Below are 18,056 nucleotides of genomic sequence, written 5' to 3'. Positions count from 1 at the left end.
TGTGTGGGGGGGGGGGGGGGGGGGTCAATGGGGCCCAACAAAAAAAACATTGCCCCTGGGGCTCTCTAGGAGGTTAATACAGCCATGGTGCTAAGCTAACTAGCAACTTACTCTCTAGTTCTTTTCATGCACAGATTTTGTATTTGAAATCAAAATATTTCCCCCCAAAGGTCAAACTAGGTCTGTGTGGTTTTAAGTTACAGTGTTTCTTTGTTTCCGCTGCGTGTAGGAAATGAGGTTTGACACAAGACACATGATCCTGCCATACTACTGTATTCCATCTTTCAAAAAAGAAAGACACGATTTAATATTACTTAACAATATGTTAAAAGTAGCCAGTTTGGCTTCAGTGTTAATACAATATACACTCTATAACAGATTGATAGTGTGAGTATTGTTCTTTTTCAATTTCATTCTGAAAGTATTCTGATACAAGCTGGCTACAGGTCAAAAATCAAGAAAACAAAAACTGTAACTTGTACACTTTTACTCAACAGTTTGTTAAACAGAACTTAAAAACCAAAAAAGAACATTGTCAAGTATTACGCCTTCCTCCTCTCTGTGAAATAGGGTGTAGGTGGTGGTGGTGGAGGGGATGAGGGAGTGGAGACCAGCTGACCAAGCCCATTCCCTTGTCAATCATGTGGATGAGATGCCGTGCTCGGAACGGGGGAAGCGATGGGGTAGTAAGCCACAATATCTCAAATACAGCTTTTAATTCTTTACATTTCTCTTTTTTTCCGTAGTTTCCATTGTCTCTTTTTTTTTTGGAAGGAAACAATCCAGACATATTAAGCATCTTTTGACTACAGTGAGGCCAGTATAAGAAAATAATTTCAGACCATGGCTTTTTCAGTCAAGAGAAATGCCCAACTCAGGCTAAAAGCACACAAGCACGCAAGGAAAATTAACCAGATGTAAAGTAGCATTTTTGTGATTCTTTTTGTGTCGTTTTTCATTTTTAGATTTTAGTTCTGCGGGTGGATCAGTCCGGATGGGCCTGTGTTGGAACCACACAGTGACAAGAACAAAGCAAGGCAGCGTGGGTGTGATTTTGGGCACAGCAGGAGAGAAGTTCTGGGAGGACAACAGCTGTGGTGGAGGTAAAGGGATGGGTAGGGAGCGTGAGGGTCGGTATAGCCGTTAAGGTACTGATTCTGTCCCCACTGACACCCTCAATGTGCAGCATACGTAGCTTTCTTCAAACTAAAGTTTGACCAGTTGATGGAAAGTCGCTGACGGGTCTGTCGAGCAGAATCCAAGCAAAACCTGAGGGGAAAGAAAAGAGTTCGATTTTAGGAGCTGGCACACAACATCACTTTTAAATAATAAGTTACCCTTTGAATTTCATGTAAACTAGCACGTTCATTTTTCACAGAGGGCATTTTGTGTATTCTTCTAATAATAAGTGATATAATCAATGCATACATTTCCCAATAAGATTTTTATTTAGGGAAGGAAAGTAGATTTGAATCCTGTGATGGCAGACGTCAGTAGAGGAGTATAAAACAAAGGAAACTCTTCTGATGCTTATCCATTTTTTTTTAGTACATGTGTAACATAAAAACTTAACAGGGACTTGTTACAACAGCGCCACCAGTGGTCAGACACTCCACAAGGTACCGTTAAGATAGACGTCAAGAGAAAAGATTTCACACACATCCTGTTAGTATTTGGAAAAGTTGGCGACTTTAATACCTTTTGAAATATTCCACCTCCCTCTCTGTTTCGTCCATTTCAGTGCTATCCAGGTCAATGTCTTTGGGCAAGAATACGTCATCTGAAAGCAAATAAAACACACTCATGATAACCCATCATATTTCGTAAGTCTATAATGAAAACCATCTCTGAAAGGAACTATTAAAGAATAATCAAATATATTCCAGTGACCATTGAATCGTATTTTTGCTTCAGATGTTAAAAATCATTATTAGATTTTATTTGTGGCTTCACAACCTGCATGTTGTCAGTGGAAATGCTGCAATATAGCCACTGTTAGAACACAATCCACCACCACTGTGACAAAGTAATTCTACTGAAAGTGACTTCTCATGCTTCCTGCTAAAAGCGGTGACAGTAAACGGGCACTGCAATCTGCACTTTGCACCCATTTTCTGATGATGCTGTCAGAGTGAGGACATAGAATATGTGATGCAGACAAAGTCAGGCTGTTCCTGGTCAAAGTTGTCTTTAGGCCAGGTCCACTTTCCCTCAGCTATCATGTCACGTATGATGTTTATGGTGTTCAAGCAGGAGTTGAGAGTGAGATAAACAAAGCACAGTCTTGTATGCATTGCTTTAACACTTAAAAGTGAACGTGCCTGATCATAACGGCAACAATCAATCAGTGTCTCGCACAGCACACACAACATAGCTAGCTTTCATGCTAGTTGTCCATGCCAGGTTCACTGACTGCCTCTGCCAACTCTCTGTCATTTTGATGTTTGATGTCAGGCAGGACCTGTGTTTGGATTTTGATTGGCTAGTGCCTGCGCCTGAACGTTTTCTTAAACACGAATTGATTGGCTGATGCCTGCACTTCTACCACACACAGTGCAAACAAAAGGAAGCATCACAACCACAATGCAGTTGGGCAACACATGACGTCACTCCATTCTAAGTGAATGAGCCAAGCTTCCACTGAAGCAATCAATGGGAGTTGTCCTGTAAGACAAAACTACTATTTGCTATTTTACACACGCCTGAATCTTCAAAATCTAAACCTAACTGTGAACACTGGTAACACCAACCTATTAAGCTGCTCGTCTTGTCCCCCTTCTTCTTCTTGTTCTTCTTGGCCTTGGCTTTGGGCTGCGGAGACTCTGCACAGGGATGTTTGCCGTTGTGCTGCATCGGCTCAGGCTGGGGGGCTGGAGGAGGGGACGGGGAGGGGTGTGACACAGGTGGACTTCTCCTGTCTTCCTTTATTTGGGTCAGGGGGTGTGGTGGGTGATGTGGCTGCTGCTGCCTTTTTCCACACGCACTTCTGTTGTGACTCCTGTCCTCCCTCCGTGGTTCAGTGGTAGGGAGCGGAGCCAGAGCCTCAGCAGGTCTGATCTGTGTTGCTTTGGTGTCTGTTGTAGTGGGGGGGGCGGTGCCGTTCATTAGCTTTGCTGTAACATCCGAGCACTTGGCCAACTCTGCGGCTTTCTTTACTGCAGCCTCGCAGGCGGCCACCTTAGCAGACTGTTTGGCCTTAACTCTGCAGTTGACCTCATGGTGAGATGTTGAAGTGCCATTGAGCAGGGTAGCTGGAGTGTTGGGGATGTTGGCCTCAGCAGAGAAAGCCTTGTCGCTGGTGCGTTTCGGGCTGTGCTGTGTGTTGGACTGGGTTACAGGTTCAAATCTGGGCTCCCTCTGGTGCGGGAGGCGGATGAGGGTTTGAAGCAGCTGCGACTTTCCGTTGTGAAGATTATCTAGGACGTTCTGAGCTGTCTGTTTGAGGGGCTGTGGGTTATTTTGAGGGGGTGCAGTGTTTTCCTTTGCTTTCTCTTTCTTTTTCTTCTTGGCAGCACGATGTTGCTGCAGCTCCTGCAGCCGGAGCAGCTCCTTTTGAAGGGCCGCCTCTTCCTCTTCCTGCCGCTGTCGCCGTTGCTGCTCCTCCAACAGAAGCTGCTCCTCCCTTTCACGGGCCTCTATTTCCAGACGAGCTTTCTCCTCCATCTGAAACACAGAGACGCATACTTTAACACGAAAATTCTTAGTTTTGACAAAAAGACACCAGCAGTTTTCTTAATTTTATTTCGATACTTCTGAATTAATTGGGACGTTCACCTTCTTTAGTTTATGCCTGGCCCGTTTTGCCGCCTTAGAACTGGAGGCAGGTTTATTGTCGGCACTGTTGATGAACTGTAACAGGTCCTCAACCCGCCTGTGGTCCTCTACCCCTCCATCTCGTTCTATCACTGGCTGCTGCTCCTCTCGCTTCGGCTGCTCCTCCTTACGTTTTGTCAGGCGCAAGCGCAGCTTCTCCCGCATCTCTGCATAGTTTCGACTGGTAGGAGCAGCTGGGGGCTGCGATAAAAACAGAGGGAGATGTAAGCAGTAAGAACACTATCAATAAATAGCTTCAAGCTAATAAACCATGATTCACTAAATGTCTATTTCAAGAAAGCAGAATGGAAATGTGTGGACGCACATAGTAATAAATGTATGTCTTACCCCGCCATGCCCGAAGAACTCGCAGTAGCAGCAGTCACAGTACTTTCCTTCTTTCTGGTTGGTGGACGTGGAGGTGGAGGAGCTATGCTCGGAACAACTGTCCTCGTCCTGACTCTCCTCTCCATCATACGGCTGGTGCTCGTATGCCCCGTTCCCCTCACAGCGGTGGCCCTCACAGTCAGGATCACTGAAAAGAATCACATTTCAAAACGGTTCCAAAAGATACTTTTTTCATATGAAACCACAAATTCACCGTTCCCACCTATCAGCCTTTATTACCGTCTTACCTGCAGACACTGGGCGGGGCACTGACAGGACCATCTGTTAAGGAAGCTGGAGGCTCTGCAGGCGGGAGACACAAGCCCTGGTGGGCTTCTACAAAGTCTGGAGCCGGAGCAGCCATCTTTGGAAAGGGCTGTGATGCCATTGTGGGGAGATGCGTGGGTGCTGGGGGAAGGGTGGGACCCGAGAGTGGAGGGAGGGAGGTCAATCCCGTCGAGCCGTTTCTTGGGGTTACTGCAGCGGCCTGCCTGTGGTCCTCTTTACCTAGATTATGAAATACATCATCTGGAGGAGACAAAGATGCACTGAATGAGACCAATTTTGTGAAGTCAAACTGAAATTTATTTGTGTTTAGACACTGTAGGTCCAAAACAAAAAGAAGAAAATAATTAAACAACCGCCCAATAAGTGAAGTTCATTTTCTGAGCCACACAAGTGTAGCTGCTACCACGGCCTTGACAATTGGCATCATGCATCCCTCCCACGTTTTATCCATATTTAAACTACGAGTATGGTAAAAAAATACGTAAAAGTTTCCACCACAGAACATTGAATGACTGCTGAAGTCTACAAGAGATTGTTAATGAATAACAAGCAAAGTCCTGTCGTCCTCCCAGAGAAAGTGAAAAATCTAACTAACAACTCACTTTGCAAAACGTTTTCCTTTACGGGCTCAACAATGGATTTCACACCTCTGAATTAGTTAATCAATAAAAGCCCAGTCATCTATACAAACCTAAGCACTGGTCCTACCCTCCTATATTACCTAAAGAGTTGGGTCTTTTAGATGCTAGGTGGATGGATGGGTTATTACTTGACTGGACAGTGGTGGCAGTGCAGGACACAGAGGACATGGAGGCGGAGGTGGCCATCACTACTCGGTTGGTCTCCATGAAGGCATCCTGGAAATTGTAGAGACACTTCTTCTTGGCGCCGCTCTTCTTCTGCTCTTTGGCTTCTGAAGAGGAGCAGGATGACGACGACGACGATGACGATGAGGACAATGATGAGGACGAGGAAGGAGGTAGAGGGATGGGTAGTGAGGGGTGCTCCCCCTGGGAGCCAATGGATGACGTTGGAGGGAGGGGGACATCAGCGAGGGGTGGTCCAAGCATGTCACCTGTTGATTAATAACAAATGTGAGGCATGTTGTGATTTTAACAACTTTTGAGACCTTTTTTTATTTATACAGAGACGTTTTCAGACATGAACTTCGGAAAATGTCCAAAAACTGTGATTGTCCCAGTCAGACACAATCACAGCAACAGGAAATTGTCCAGAATATTCAGGCGAGGGGGGGGCACCTGGGTAGAGCTTGCAGGCAGTAGGATGTGACATATAAACTTTCTTTGGCATCTTCTAAATGTTTGACACCTCAGTTTCATCCTGAGATATTTGTAATCTTTGTTTTCTTTCCAGTTTTGCATCTATCGCCAACGTCATCAACATGACCACTGGCTCGCTGAACTTTCCTGACATTTTCATGCTGCAATCTCAAATGGTCTCACTCACATTTCACAAGGGGATTGGCAGGAAATGTTCCAGAAAATGTCCAGAGCAAGTGACTCATACACTTGTGTTCTGTCCTTCTGGACGTGATCCAGAAAATGTCCGTAGTGCACGTCTGAAAGCAGCATAAGTGAATTCGAGTGGCTCACCTGGCAGCGACTCGGGCAACAGCACGGATGGATTCCAGCTTTTCATCACAGCAGCATCCCACAGGTTCTCAAACTTGAGCGAGAGGCACTGCAGCGAGCTGTTCCAGTCACCCGTTCCACCCGCACCGCCAAAACAGTTCTGGTAGACATGCTCTGGTAGTGATGGGCTGAAGGCTGGCTGCTTGGCCGCTGAGTGGCTTGATGTAGGGTTTGGGGGCAGAGGCTTTAGCAAGAAAAGACAGTAGTTATAAAACAAAGCTTGGGTTTATAAGATGAACAGAGTTGAGCTGATGTATAATTCACTTTTAGATAATTTTTGACTTATCTTAGACCTGGCTTAGCCTGACCCCTAGTGGCAAACACTAAAAATGATTGTGACACAAAGTGAAACTAGATGCAACTAAGCGTAGTATTGTTCCTGGAACCGTAACAAAATCTTCCAGTGTTGAGGTGATGAATAAATTTTCCCTTCGTGTGACTTTTAAGTATCAGTTTACAAACGTAAAAAAAAAAAAAAAAGGTAAAAGGGCAATCGAAATAATTTACGATGAAACTCATGGATGAGTGGGCTGAAGAACGATCCTCACCTTGTTGTGTGTGAGAGGAGGACTGGGTGGGTAGAGTGTGGGATGCAGTAGGGGCCGGGAGAAATTGTGTAGGGGCAGGTGGCCGTGGATGTGGGGGTAGAGGTGGAGGGCAGGGTGCGCAGGGGGAGTCTTGGTGTCTGTGAAGAACTGGTGTCCGACAGCAGGGGGAGGAGCAGCGTGGAGCCGACTAGGGGGCAGACATGTGGTAAGGCCCAAGGCGGAGGAGTTGGGATCCTGATTGCATACGTGGCACTCGCAGGCATGCTGGACCTGTTCTACCTAAGAGCGGTCACACAGATTCACAACATGTAGTGTGATTTTACTATGGAGCGTGGGTATGCCCTTACATGTTCAAATAAAATACATTTTCCACTTCTAGGCTGTTCAGTAGACACCAATTCACATATGAGGATTTGATTCCATTGTCTTTTTAATCTGACTACACATTTTCCATCTATCAGAAGAGGCTAAAAGTCCCTTAAGTCAAATTGTCTAAACACAAGAAGCATCAGAAATTTGCAGGTTTAAATTTCTAAATAACTAAGACAATTATGATTCTATGGAAACATTTGATGACGGCTTTGTCTACTCAACAGTAGAATCAGACGACATGAGCCTTTCACAGAAATGTCAGTGTTGGCGTTTACGTCTGTTGATTTGCAATGATATGAAAATGTATGGTTATATCAAGCCTCAATTACTTTTATTTGTCATCTCAAAAACATATCCTGTGTAAATACAAAAGCTTCATTAACTACGTTCATGTGAAATTGTGACAAAGAAAGTGTGTGAATACCTGTTGGTGGTGGTAGGCAGGTGGAGGACTGATGGTCTTTCCTGAGGAAAGCTCTTCCTGCTGCCCTGGGGGTTCCCCACCAACATCACCATCAGCTTCCTCCTCATCGCCCTCCGATGAACTACTACTGCTGGTAATGTGAGGAGACTGGGAGGAAAACGTGTAACAAAAACAGAGGACTGAATTAGGAAATAGTTTGTGAATAGTAATCACAAAAAAATCCTGAACTACCAGTAACTCACACATTCATCATCCAGGAAGGGAAGCAGGGAATATTTTATCTTATCTAAAGTCACATACCAGAATACAGAACTCACCCCTGGCTTTAGTGCCACATTTCCCCCCTCTCTGTTAATGTCACCGTGGAGGCCGTTCACAGCGGCGGTCACAACACTGCTTCCATCATAACCAGTCATTGGGTAGATGTCCCCAAACTTTCTGGACAACGGAGGCACTTCGTCATCATCACTGATACTAAAAGAGAGAGAAATGAGTAGTGAGGTTCGGGGAAGTGAAAGAAGGTAAATTGGCGTTTATCAGAAAAGCTATGTCATTACGAGATTTCTAAACCATGTGCCAAAAAACGTTTATGATTGGGACAGTGACTCACAAAGTGTTGGCATCCCCTTCAGGCAGAATGAGCCGTGGATGTTGCTGGATGGTGATGGGAGAACTGGAGTTGGAGCCTGATGCTGAGCTGCCAGAGGAGAGGCTGGGGGGGTGAACCTCTGCCATGTAATCTTGGGGCGGTTCCCCTGGCAGGGGCAGCTTGATGTGGAGGTCCTCAGCGATGGGAGAGTCCATGATGCCACATGTCAGGATGTGCGAGAGACTACAGTCATCACACGTGCACCTGTTGGTCGGGGAGGATGATAGGGATTCATTATCTCCACCATGAAGGTTATACTGTCATTTGCCTGTCTATCAGCAGGAATACTCAAAAACTGATTTCCATTCAATTTTGTGAAGGGGTGGGGCATGACCCAAAGAAGAACCCGTCAAATTTGGTTGTGGATTCAGATTAACGGCAGATCCACGATTTTTCTCCCAATTTTCTTTAACATGGCGAGATATGGTGTAAGCCTTAGCGGAGGTGTGCGCTTTCCGGCACCTTTCGAGTTTGAATTTAAATTTCATCAAATTAAATGCTTTTAAGTGTTTTGCCAATACAATAAATTGAGAAATTATACGGAGAAATATTCATTCACCCAGTCCCAAATTGTCAAAGGTTTGTTAATTTGAATATAAATCTAAAATGCTATCACATATTGTACACCATGATCTCACTCATTGGGGGAAACAGGAACATATACTTTGAGAACGAGGTCAATTCCCTGACAACTAACAGGTGAGGGATGACATATTTAAGGAAGTGAACACAAACTGAACATAATTTACTTCCTCTCACTTGTTAGTAAAGGCAGCAACAGTTTTCTTTTTTACTTTCACTATGTTTCTCATTACAGAAGAAAACTCAAACGCATCACTAGTAACCATATGAAAACATTCAGTCCACTTATTGGTTTTTAGAGTCTGAGGCAAGAGTGATAGAGGAAACACAAGAAGAAGATCCTATGTGCAAAAATATCTCAACGGTTTTGTTACGAGTCCAGTTTAGACCTTGATTAATTCTAGGGATAGCTGGGAGAAATAACTGATTTCACTCAACCACAGTCTGCAAAGAGCACCTGGCTCTGTGAACCACTGACTTCGTACTTGCAAAATGTTGCCGGTAGTTGAGTCAGAAATTTACTCCACTGGATGCAAGTTGATCCCAGGGCAGATAATAACAGGACAGCTAATCCTCAAAACTCACCTCCTTCGATAATTGCAGTTTGGACAGTCTGGAATACTCAGACGAGACGAGAGCATCCTCATAGTGTCTGTGAAGTTGTTGTCTGCGCTGGGGGACTTCTTACTGTTGGGCAACTATTAAGAGAACAAAATCAATATCTGCTATGATGCAGAGAAATGTATATATAAATAATCAATGATGGCTTCTTATTCTTATTGTTCACCTGTTCTTCTATAAATCTCCTCTGCTTAAAGAACTCCCAGTCTTCCTTTAGCATTCGCTGCTTCGTCTTCAAAGTCTGAAAATGGGTAGATAATAAAAGAAACATTTACTTTGACACATCAGAAATAGAAAGAAGTATGACTGTTTAGATTTAAGTTTCCAATCTTACATTTTTGCTGATCAAGGACTTGTGTGGCTCTGTTCTTTGGTTGGTGAGACTCTGCCCCTCCACCTTAAAAAGCAGCTGCAGAAGAGTCACAACCTCACACCTTTAATGGCTGCATCTTTATCAAGAACCTGACGGTACTGTCAGTTTCAAATCCATTTATTATCAACTTGAATGTGTGTACCTGTTCATCTACATAGTCATCGATCCTCTTCTCACACTCCTGCCAATCAGCAGCCACAGAGGCCATTTGCTGCTGTAGCTGCTGGTAGCTGTCTAACAAGGTCCTGTACATGTCTTCATTGTATGAATCGTGGGAGGCTGTGCCATGTCTAGAAAAAAGGGGGGGAATTTAACCAAATAGCAAATGAAAGAATGACCCTGTTTTAACTACATTCAATGTGTTTAAGTCTAATTTGGCTCAAACGTAGCAAAGAAGTTCTAATGATGAATGTCTAAGTCACAGTAATTTTCCTTCAACAAAAACTCTGTCTTACTTCAGCTGTGCAACCAGTGCAGGTAAACTGCTGTGCAAGATCGGTTCAGAGAACACCAGATTCTCAAAAAGGTGCTTGTTGTGCAGCTCCCACGTCACCTGGAATTTCTGGAGGTGCTCGTTCTCCTAAGGGAAAAAGGTTTAGGTCACAGTTTAAACATTAACAGTAACAAAGGCTGATATCTCAAACATAGCTATGTGAGCTCTTTGGTGCCACCTGCAGGACAACAAACACAAGATCTCTGGCTGCACCAAAGGACAGACTGACCAGGGTGAGCAGGAAGCTGCTGATGGTGCGCGCAGCTTGACAGAGGGCACTGTACTCCTCCAGCAGCAGGGAGATGAACTGGTGGGCCTGAGGAGGACCCTGGGCTGCAGCCACAGTCCCCGATTGTCCCGCAGTCTTGGAGCCTGCAGAGAGGTGCTTCAGTAGCCGCACCTTCATTTCCAAGACATATTCACGAGCCTGCTGCTCCAATCGTTGATATAGCTGGTAGGGGTCCTTCTCACAGAGTCTACAGGTGGAAAGAAATAAAACAATACGTCTTTAAATAGTTCTAGAAATTGAAACTGGCGGAATGTAAAAATAACTTGTAAAAAAGCCACGTTTCCTCTCCTTAATCCCCCTTTGGTTGTTTTAGCTACAGTTCGCACTGTTCCTTTAGTGAGTCATGGCATGGCCCAGCATATTGTTTTACTACAAAATACATAATAATAATATGGGGCTTTTAACCTTTTAGCCAATTACAGCAAAGACAGCAGTAGTTTCAGTGTGTTGACATCACTGCTTTCGGGCCATTGTTTGGTTTCACAGCAGCTTGTTTCAAACATCCCCAAAAGGCTGTTGCAGTGCAATAGTTACCCCTAGTGGATAAATACATTAACACAGAGAAGTGAGGCTATAAAAAGGCAGAGCAGAGCTGTGTTTGTTGTTTTACCTGTCCACCAGTTCCTTCATTCCGTCCTTGTCTCTCTCTAGGGGCTGGTCGTGGTCATCTGCTAGGGACGTTCCTGTCTGACGGTAGATGCAGCGCACCAGGTAGCGAACCTCCGACCAGTGGTTCTGCAGCTGCTGCGACTCCCTCTCTGATTCGGCAGAGATCTCCCTGAAATGCAAGACAATTCATGTTTAAAGATTTTATTCAGACACAGTCTAAGAATAAACTTACTAACCTGGATTCAGATTTAGTTCAGGGGATAATCGATCAAGAACTGACCGTCTCTCATTGCAGGCTTCACAGCTGCACACTGTGTCAGCAGGCATCGGTGCGGTGAGGTTCGGGGCCGGGAGCATGGGTAGTGTAGGAGCAGCAGTGGTCAGTCTGTCCCCTGTGGCTGCCTCCTGGCCCAGGTTTCCATTACCCACAGGCATGTGCAAAAGGAAGTCCTGACTCTGTGTGAAATATGAAAAACAGCAGTCTGAGATACAAAACAATCTTCAGTTTCCTCCAGATGCAAGTGAGCAAAGCTTTGCGGAAACTTATACAAATGCCGCGACAGCGTGTTATATGATGAGCATGCAGAGGGAATGACTACAGTACTACAGCCTGACCGATTGTTAGGTTGGCTAGTTCAAATTGGCCAATATGAACCTTTCACAGACATCAGCACACACAAGTATCCATGTTTATGTTTGTTAGTATGTGTCCATATAAATTATTTATTTTACAGAATAAACAATGCAGAGAAGATGTGTATTTATGTTTGTTGTAATTTATATTTAAGTTTATTGTTTAACTGTAAAATAGACTAAATTAGATTTGTTGTCATAAATGTTTGAGAATGACTGCCAGATTTATTGATATATCAATAAATCTGTATCACAAATTTTTCTAACCCCCAATATTGAGGGTCCAGAAATGCACATTGATCAAGCTCTAGAAACTACAGAAAGCCCAAAATAAAGCATATGTGAAAGAACACACACTCTCACAAATTGCTTCATCTTTTCATCCTTTTCTTCCTTGAAATATCTGAAAATAACCATCAGGAACAAAAGCTCTTGTAAATTTGTCAGAATCTACACATAAAGCAGTTTTAATTACCAGCGTTAGCTTTGACTAACTAACCTTGATGAATCCTGAGTGAATTCTGATCGAATCACTGCTCAGCGGTCTGTGCTATCATAATGTTCAAACTGTTTGTTAGAGCAAACTTTCTGCAGCTGCTTCATAGTAAAAGCTCCCCAGTGCTTCGGCCTCGTTTACTACAGGGGCCTTGATGTTGTGTGTCGGCATTGCGCCCTCCCTGTTGTGAGGATGCAATGAAACAATACATTAAAGAGGAAACCAAACCCAAGCTCACCAGCCGAGCCACAAACCCTGACCACTGAGGAAACTAAAGCCCCACACATACCTGGCAATCCTTAATATAAAGCTTCATCTATAGGAACTGAACCAGCTCGAGAGTGTAACACTTACAACGACCTGAAGTCTTAAAGAATTGGAGTTATGCAACTTTTTCTGGTTTTAAGTATTTCACTAGCAATTGTGCAAATGTGCACAATTAATCCAGGAGCTAATGCACACATGGCAAAACATTTTTGAATTATGGGGTGAGCAAGGTTTTGAGGCTATACTTAAAAACAAAAAAATGTGAATATGAAATACCTTCACTCTTATTAATTACTAGCATTAAGAACCCCCTCAAAAGCACAACCCAGAGGAAGAAACGTCACTGTGTTCCAACTGGAAAAAATCCTGTGTTGAATCACAAGATTTGTCCGCTGCGAAATGAGCAATATCCTTACAGAGACACAAGCTGTGCACATAGCGTTTGCTGTGTGACATAGAAAAGCTCTTTATATGAGGACATATTACCCAGGGGACCTTATGGCACAGGTCTGAGAGGGTATTTACAGTCATGTGCTAATGTGTAGAGCAAATCTAATAAGTACAAATAGAGGGAATCAAAGTAAGGAATGTAGAAGATCCGATGAAATCTTACTGTATGTATTTGATGTATATAGTGTTTGATCCACTGTGTTTGCACATTTGACCTAGATACCATCTAGCCATAATTCAACATGAAGCCAAGTAAAAAGATTAAATTATATGATATCCATCATTACATTCCTTTTACAGCAACAGCTGCTGCATCTGTTTTGACATTTCTGGCGGAGTACCAGAGGTGCCAAACGAACACCAGACTGACACCATCCGCTGGCAGACTGAGAGTTAAACTGCAGATAATGTGGCATCAGCACAGAGAACCAGACGACTTATAGTCCTTTCACCACAGCCACAAACATATTTTTACTTCGAAGCCAACAATCTTCAATTAAGACGTTTAAATGCTTTATACCACAGTGACTTACCCCCAATGACTGCTCCAGAGCAGTGTGCCGGTCCTCCTTCTCAACTGTGCGCCTGCAGTCGGAGCACACCCACAAAGGCAGCTGGAGGGCACTGGGCGTCTTGGTGGGCTGTGCCGTACCGTTCTGGCCTGAGATTCCTGCCTCGGAAGGCACAGCACCGTCTTTGCGCTCACATCGACATAAGAGGCAGCGGTCGCCGGCCGTGTAGGGCGCTCGCTGGTTCAAGCCAAACGTGAATGGGGTCTTTGGGGGGGAATAGCAGGAGAAGGAAGCAGAAAAAGCAGTACACACAGTAAGATACGCGGCCACTTTAGCGTTGCATATAGTTACTCTGTGATTACGGATAAAGGCATATAATAAAGAAAAACTCACTATACAAAAATGGTCCACACATTTCTTTTTCGATGCGACGTTAGATTAAGTTGACAATGGCTGCCAGACTGATCAGTACATACTATATATTAGGCTAAGTAACACAATTATTTGAAACCCATTGCAGTCTGGATACAATGGCTGTCTCAACGACCTTGCTGCAGGCCATTCAAACGCAGAAACCTTTTTTTAATGCACAACCCTCTCATTGAGGGAAACAAAAGGTGGGACAAACACATAATAAGCAGTCAGACGCTTTAATTAATGATTTAACATCGACAGCGTGTGCCAGGTAAAAAGAGGTTTGACTTTAATCCACTTCAGTAACATGTTACAGGTACAGACTTAGTTTGCGGGATATCCGAGTGTGTCAGTTTCCTGTGGGTTTCACCCTCTCCTCCTGCAGGGGTATTTTGTGACTGTATCATCGCTGCAGCAAAAAGCCCGATCAGTAAACCACTAATGTAAAAAAACGCGGGTCAATTTTTTCCCCCCCAATTGTCTGCCATGATGTTTTGGAACACCACACAAGTCAGGCAGGGAGAAGAGCTGAAATAGTTCATGGTTTGATTTATTGAGTGTGATGGTAGAAAACATCCAATCTGTTTTTTCTGCCTGGTCTATTTGGAGCGATTTATAATCAGCATAACAAGCAGTGGTTCAATTTATAACAAATGAACAGAAGGTAACTGAGGTTAAAAGTCACATGATATATTTTGAACAAGCGAGGGGTGAATTTTTTTGATTCACCATGTGAGCTTAGTATTAAGTCTTGTTGTGAACAAGCAATACACAAAAGAACACAGCAGAAGGCTTATTGATTACTTGCGTGTAAACAGGAGAACATATTTGAGCAAGTTCAGTTGTGTACACTTTGTATGAACTGTCAAACATACATTTTTTCTTATGTTCAAGTTTATAACAGTCAGTTGAAATTTGACTGAGTGCTAAGAGAAAACTGCCTCCGAGTGATCATCACTGTATTAACAGTGTTACACACTTCTGTAGGTAAAAATGAGTGTTGTGATTGATCATGGAGGGCGGGCAGTCACTATACTTCTATACCATGGAACTGGTGCCCATCATCTTCCAAATATGTAGTCCAAACACAAATGTTGGAGCATCTTGTCATCCTGCTGCTGCTGAACACACAACTTTTCATTGGGCAAAGTCTCCTCAGTAATGAATCTGCTTAATATTTGTGACAACTGTCATTTCAGATAACGACCGTTTTAAATTCTGTGACAAAAAGCAATGAAATACATTTTAAAGAAATTGCGAAGTCTTGTAGCGTGCTTGTTCTTCTAAAGTGTTTGTGCATAGACTTTTGGCATCCGTACGTTAATTGCATTTGGGCACAGCTTCGGAAGAAAAACTTTTCAGTGGCCTTGTGTGAACTTTTAAAACAGCTAATATAAATTTACCTGAAGGACTCCGGAGAAGTCAGCGTTCACTGGTCCTTCTGTAAACTGCGGTGTAACACTGTTGTTCATGTTGACCTGAGAGATGAAAACAACTCAATGTTTACATCGAGGTAACAACTTTCCCTTTATGTGCTTGATTGAGTCAAGTTATAAAAACTTATATTAGGACATTCTATGAGAGTCAATCATCCCTTGAGATTAATGATTTTGTTTGAAATCTACTGCTGATTGACATGAGAGTGGGCTTATTATGGCATTGTGTTGCAATTTTCTTACTCTGTGAAGTGGAGTCATATGTGTTTTGAGTTTCATAGTTGTTTGTGAGTGTCGTGCAGATGCAAAGCAGAAGATTGATATGCAAGAGTCGGGCTGGAAAATTCCTACATTACAAAACAGGTAGACTCATATGCAAGCATTAAGTAATTATGACTCACTATTGGACATTTGACAGTCACTTCACCCAAATTACAACAGAACAATTTCTCGCTTGCCCCTGGTGGTTTGCACTGTGTCTAAGGTCTCAAGGTTTGCTTATTTGCTTTTCTGATCATTTGCATACAAGTTAAAAATTCTATACAGATCAATCCATTCCAAACATTAAATTAAACTTGACAGTTGATGATCAGCTGTATACTGTCGTTACAGTTTAAAGTTTGGAATGATCTCTGTGACAACAAGTTATCCATCATTTGAACATCGTACATCATGTCTCTGAGTATAGTGTTTTCTTATCCAATAAGTTATCATGATCAAGAGTCTATATATATGGATATTTATAATGAGGCTGGCTAGTTCTACATATACATACAAACATGTGTTTTTTACGGTTAAACAGCACATTAATTGTACACAGAAACATAGGGGACACATATTTCACCACCATGCCACACAACTATACAACCTTAGGGGTTAGTTGTGATATTGTTTATGAACTCAAAATCAAAACAAATGTTTTCTGAATTGACATGTGTTAATTCCATAGTGTCAATGTAAGCTTGTGTATTGGTGCTTACTTATTTTATGTATAATGGGGGTGTAATGGTTCTGAAACTGGATTAATATTGTGATATTTGTTGACAATCTTGTATTACGATTTAATGGAACAGCAATTTCCCGATCTGCTGCAGGTGCAGCCTGTGTGCTCTCATTAATAATGTAACATAACTAGTTTTATTATACAGACACTTTAATGATTGTTAATCACTAAATTATGATCCTGTTTAATGTTGAGGCAGCTTTTCTAAACATTACACCTCATTTCTGTCACATGTCACTTTTGGTACGATCAAGACCGAAATGGTATGGCCTGTGGTGGAAGGTGAACTAGTTTAATTGAGCTGGAGCTGGTTAATGAGAGGTTACAAACCCTCGGGAACATTCAGGCCAACGGTGTGGGAACAAAACAGAAAAACAACACGTACGAACCGAACCGTTGATAGAAAAAAAAAAACCGATGTCTGAGCTGAACCGTTGATCTGAAGAATCGTTACACTCCTGTACGAGCACAGCTAAGATAACTTGGGTAACCTCCGTTTACGGATGGGTTGACTTCGTCTACGGGTCAACGTGACTAGGTTATTACAGAAAAATAAATAAACAACAAAAAAGTGGAAGGTCAGCTTGTGACAACACACTGAGGCCCGATGGGGCTGCATTTGTTGGTACTCTTGAGCGTTAGCATTGGTTAGCATTGGTGTTTATCTGTGAAATAGCAGCTTGTGGACCCGCTGTGCTGAAGCTAATGGTCCCGGAGAATAATCGTAGCTCGGCCGATGTAATCTCCACCTTCCTGGACGGTATCGGCTCTGGATAATGTTTCGCGGTGTTAAAACTTGCAATCGATTGGGCTGCGATGCCTGTGCTCGAGCTAACGCTGGGGAGTCAGGGCCAGGGCTACGTTAGCTTGTGTTTCCGGCAGTTAGTTATAACATGATAGAGCCGCTTTAACTACACAGCTAGCTTTAGCGGTGGCTAGCTGGCTGGGGTGCTCCACGACGCGTAGCCACCGGCATTAGCGATAATTAAGCCAGTTAATGTCTCCCTACGCTGCACAGGTTCGTTAGCTAGCTGCCTCCTTCGCATCAGTGTCGGGCCTGAGTCAGATTTGTGTCGTTGATAGCGCTGCTCGCTGCTCGCCACCGGTCTGACAAGCGCCGGTCCCCGCAGTGTGGCTCCCTTACCTCTCCGTTAATGCCCGTGATGGAGCCCATAGTCCCGCTGCCGGTGCTCCCGGGCGTCAGGAAGCTGACGACGGAGGCAGGTGCTGCTGCTCCCGCACAGCCCAGGGCCGAGGCGACCCCGGCCTTGCCACCGCTGGTGTTGCAGACAGCACTGCAGCTACTGCCACCGCCCCGCTTGTTCTTCCTGCGCTTAGCCCCTCGTTTAGCATCGGTTGGACTCATTTTCTTCCACGACAGAGGCGAGACAACTTGCCGTCCAGGCTTGGCAGGGTCTCGGGCGGAAGGCCAGGCGCAATCGCTTCGGGTACAACTCCGGGGTAGCGATTTAGAGACTCCCCAAAACCGACAGACGCTCAGTAACCAAAGTGTAAAGCCGACTTCATAGATTCCAATATGGCCGCCGGCTGGACTGCCTCAGCCAGGCTTCAGCTTACGTTGGGACGTTACTCTGCGTCAACCCACCCGGGGGCTTCTGGGAAATGGAGTTTGTGGCTGGATTTGTCACCCAATTAAAAACAATAATAATGAACTTTATTTATATACAACTTTTTAAAAAGAGAGTTTACAAAGCGCTTTGACAGCAAAGCAAGAAGAGAGCATG

At 43.8% G+C, this 18,056-nt stretch overlaps 1 protein-coding gene across 4 annotated transcripts; it reads right to left on the bottom strand.

Annotated features, from left to right (window-relative positions):
• Positions 1–256: 256 nt before the first annotated feature.
• On the bottom strand, positions 257–17,871 carry fam193a (family with sequence similarity 193 member A). Of its 4 annotated transcripts, none has more exons than XM_034581182.1 (23): positions 17,456–17,871; positions 15,276–15,350; positions 13,480–13,722; positions 11,381–11,556; positions 11,102–11,269; positions 10,432–10,678; positions 10,165–10,289; positions 9,852–9,999; positions 9,671–9,733; positions 9,503–9,577; positions 9,301–9,413; positions 8,095–8,337; positions 7,802–7,958; positions 7,485–7,631; positions 6,689–6,967; positions 6,102–6,324; positions 5,210–5,563; positions 4,449–4,728; positions 4,162–4,348; positions 3,775–4,014; positions 2,751–3,663; positions 1,699–1,780; positions 257–1,269 (listed from the first exon to the last, which is right to left on the bottom strand). In XM_034581182.1, exons 1-23 carry the CDS (start codon positions 17,675–17,677, stop codon positions 1,176–1,178), a joined length of 4,854 nt encoding a protein of 1,617 aa, XP_034437073.1. In that variant the 5' UTR covers positions 17,678–17,871; the 3' UTR covers positions 257–1,175. The 4 variants fall into 4 exon arrangements, with proteins under 4 accessions (XP_034437073.1, XP_034437062.1, XP_034437084.1 ...); XM_034581171.1 differs by having other exon boundaries at positions 9,671–9,745; positions 17,456–17,870; XM_034581193.1 differs by having other exon boundaries at positions 5,258–5,563; positions 9,671–9,745; positions 17,456–17,870.
• Positions 17,872–18,056: the final 185 nt, after the last annotated feature.

This window comes from Hippoglossus hippoglossus, chromosome 1 (assembly GCF_009819705.1).
Source record: "Hippoglossus hippoglossus isolate fHipHip1 chromosome 1, fHipHip1.pri, whole genome shotgun sequence".
NCBI classification, from domain to species: domain Eukaryota; kingdom Metazoa; phylum Chordata; class Actinopteri; order Pleuronectiformes; family Pleuronectidae; genus Hippoglossus; species Hippoglossus hippoglossus.
This window is presented reverse-complemented; position numbering and strand designations above follow the sequence as displayed.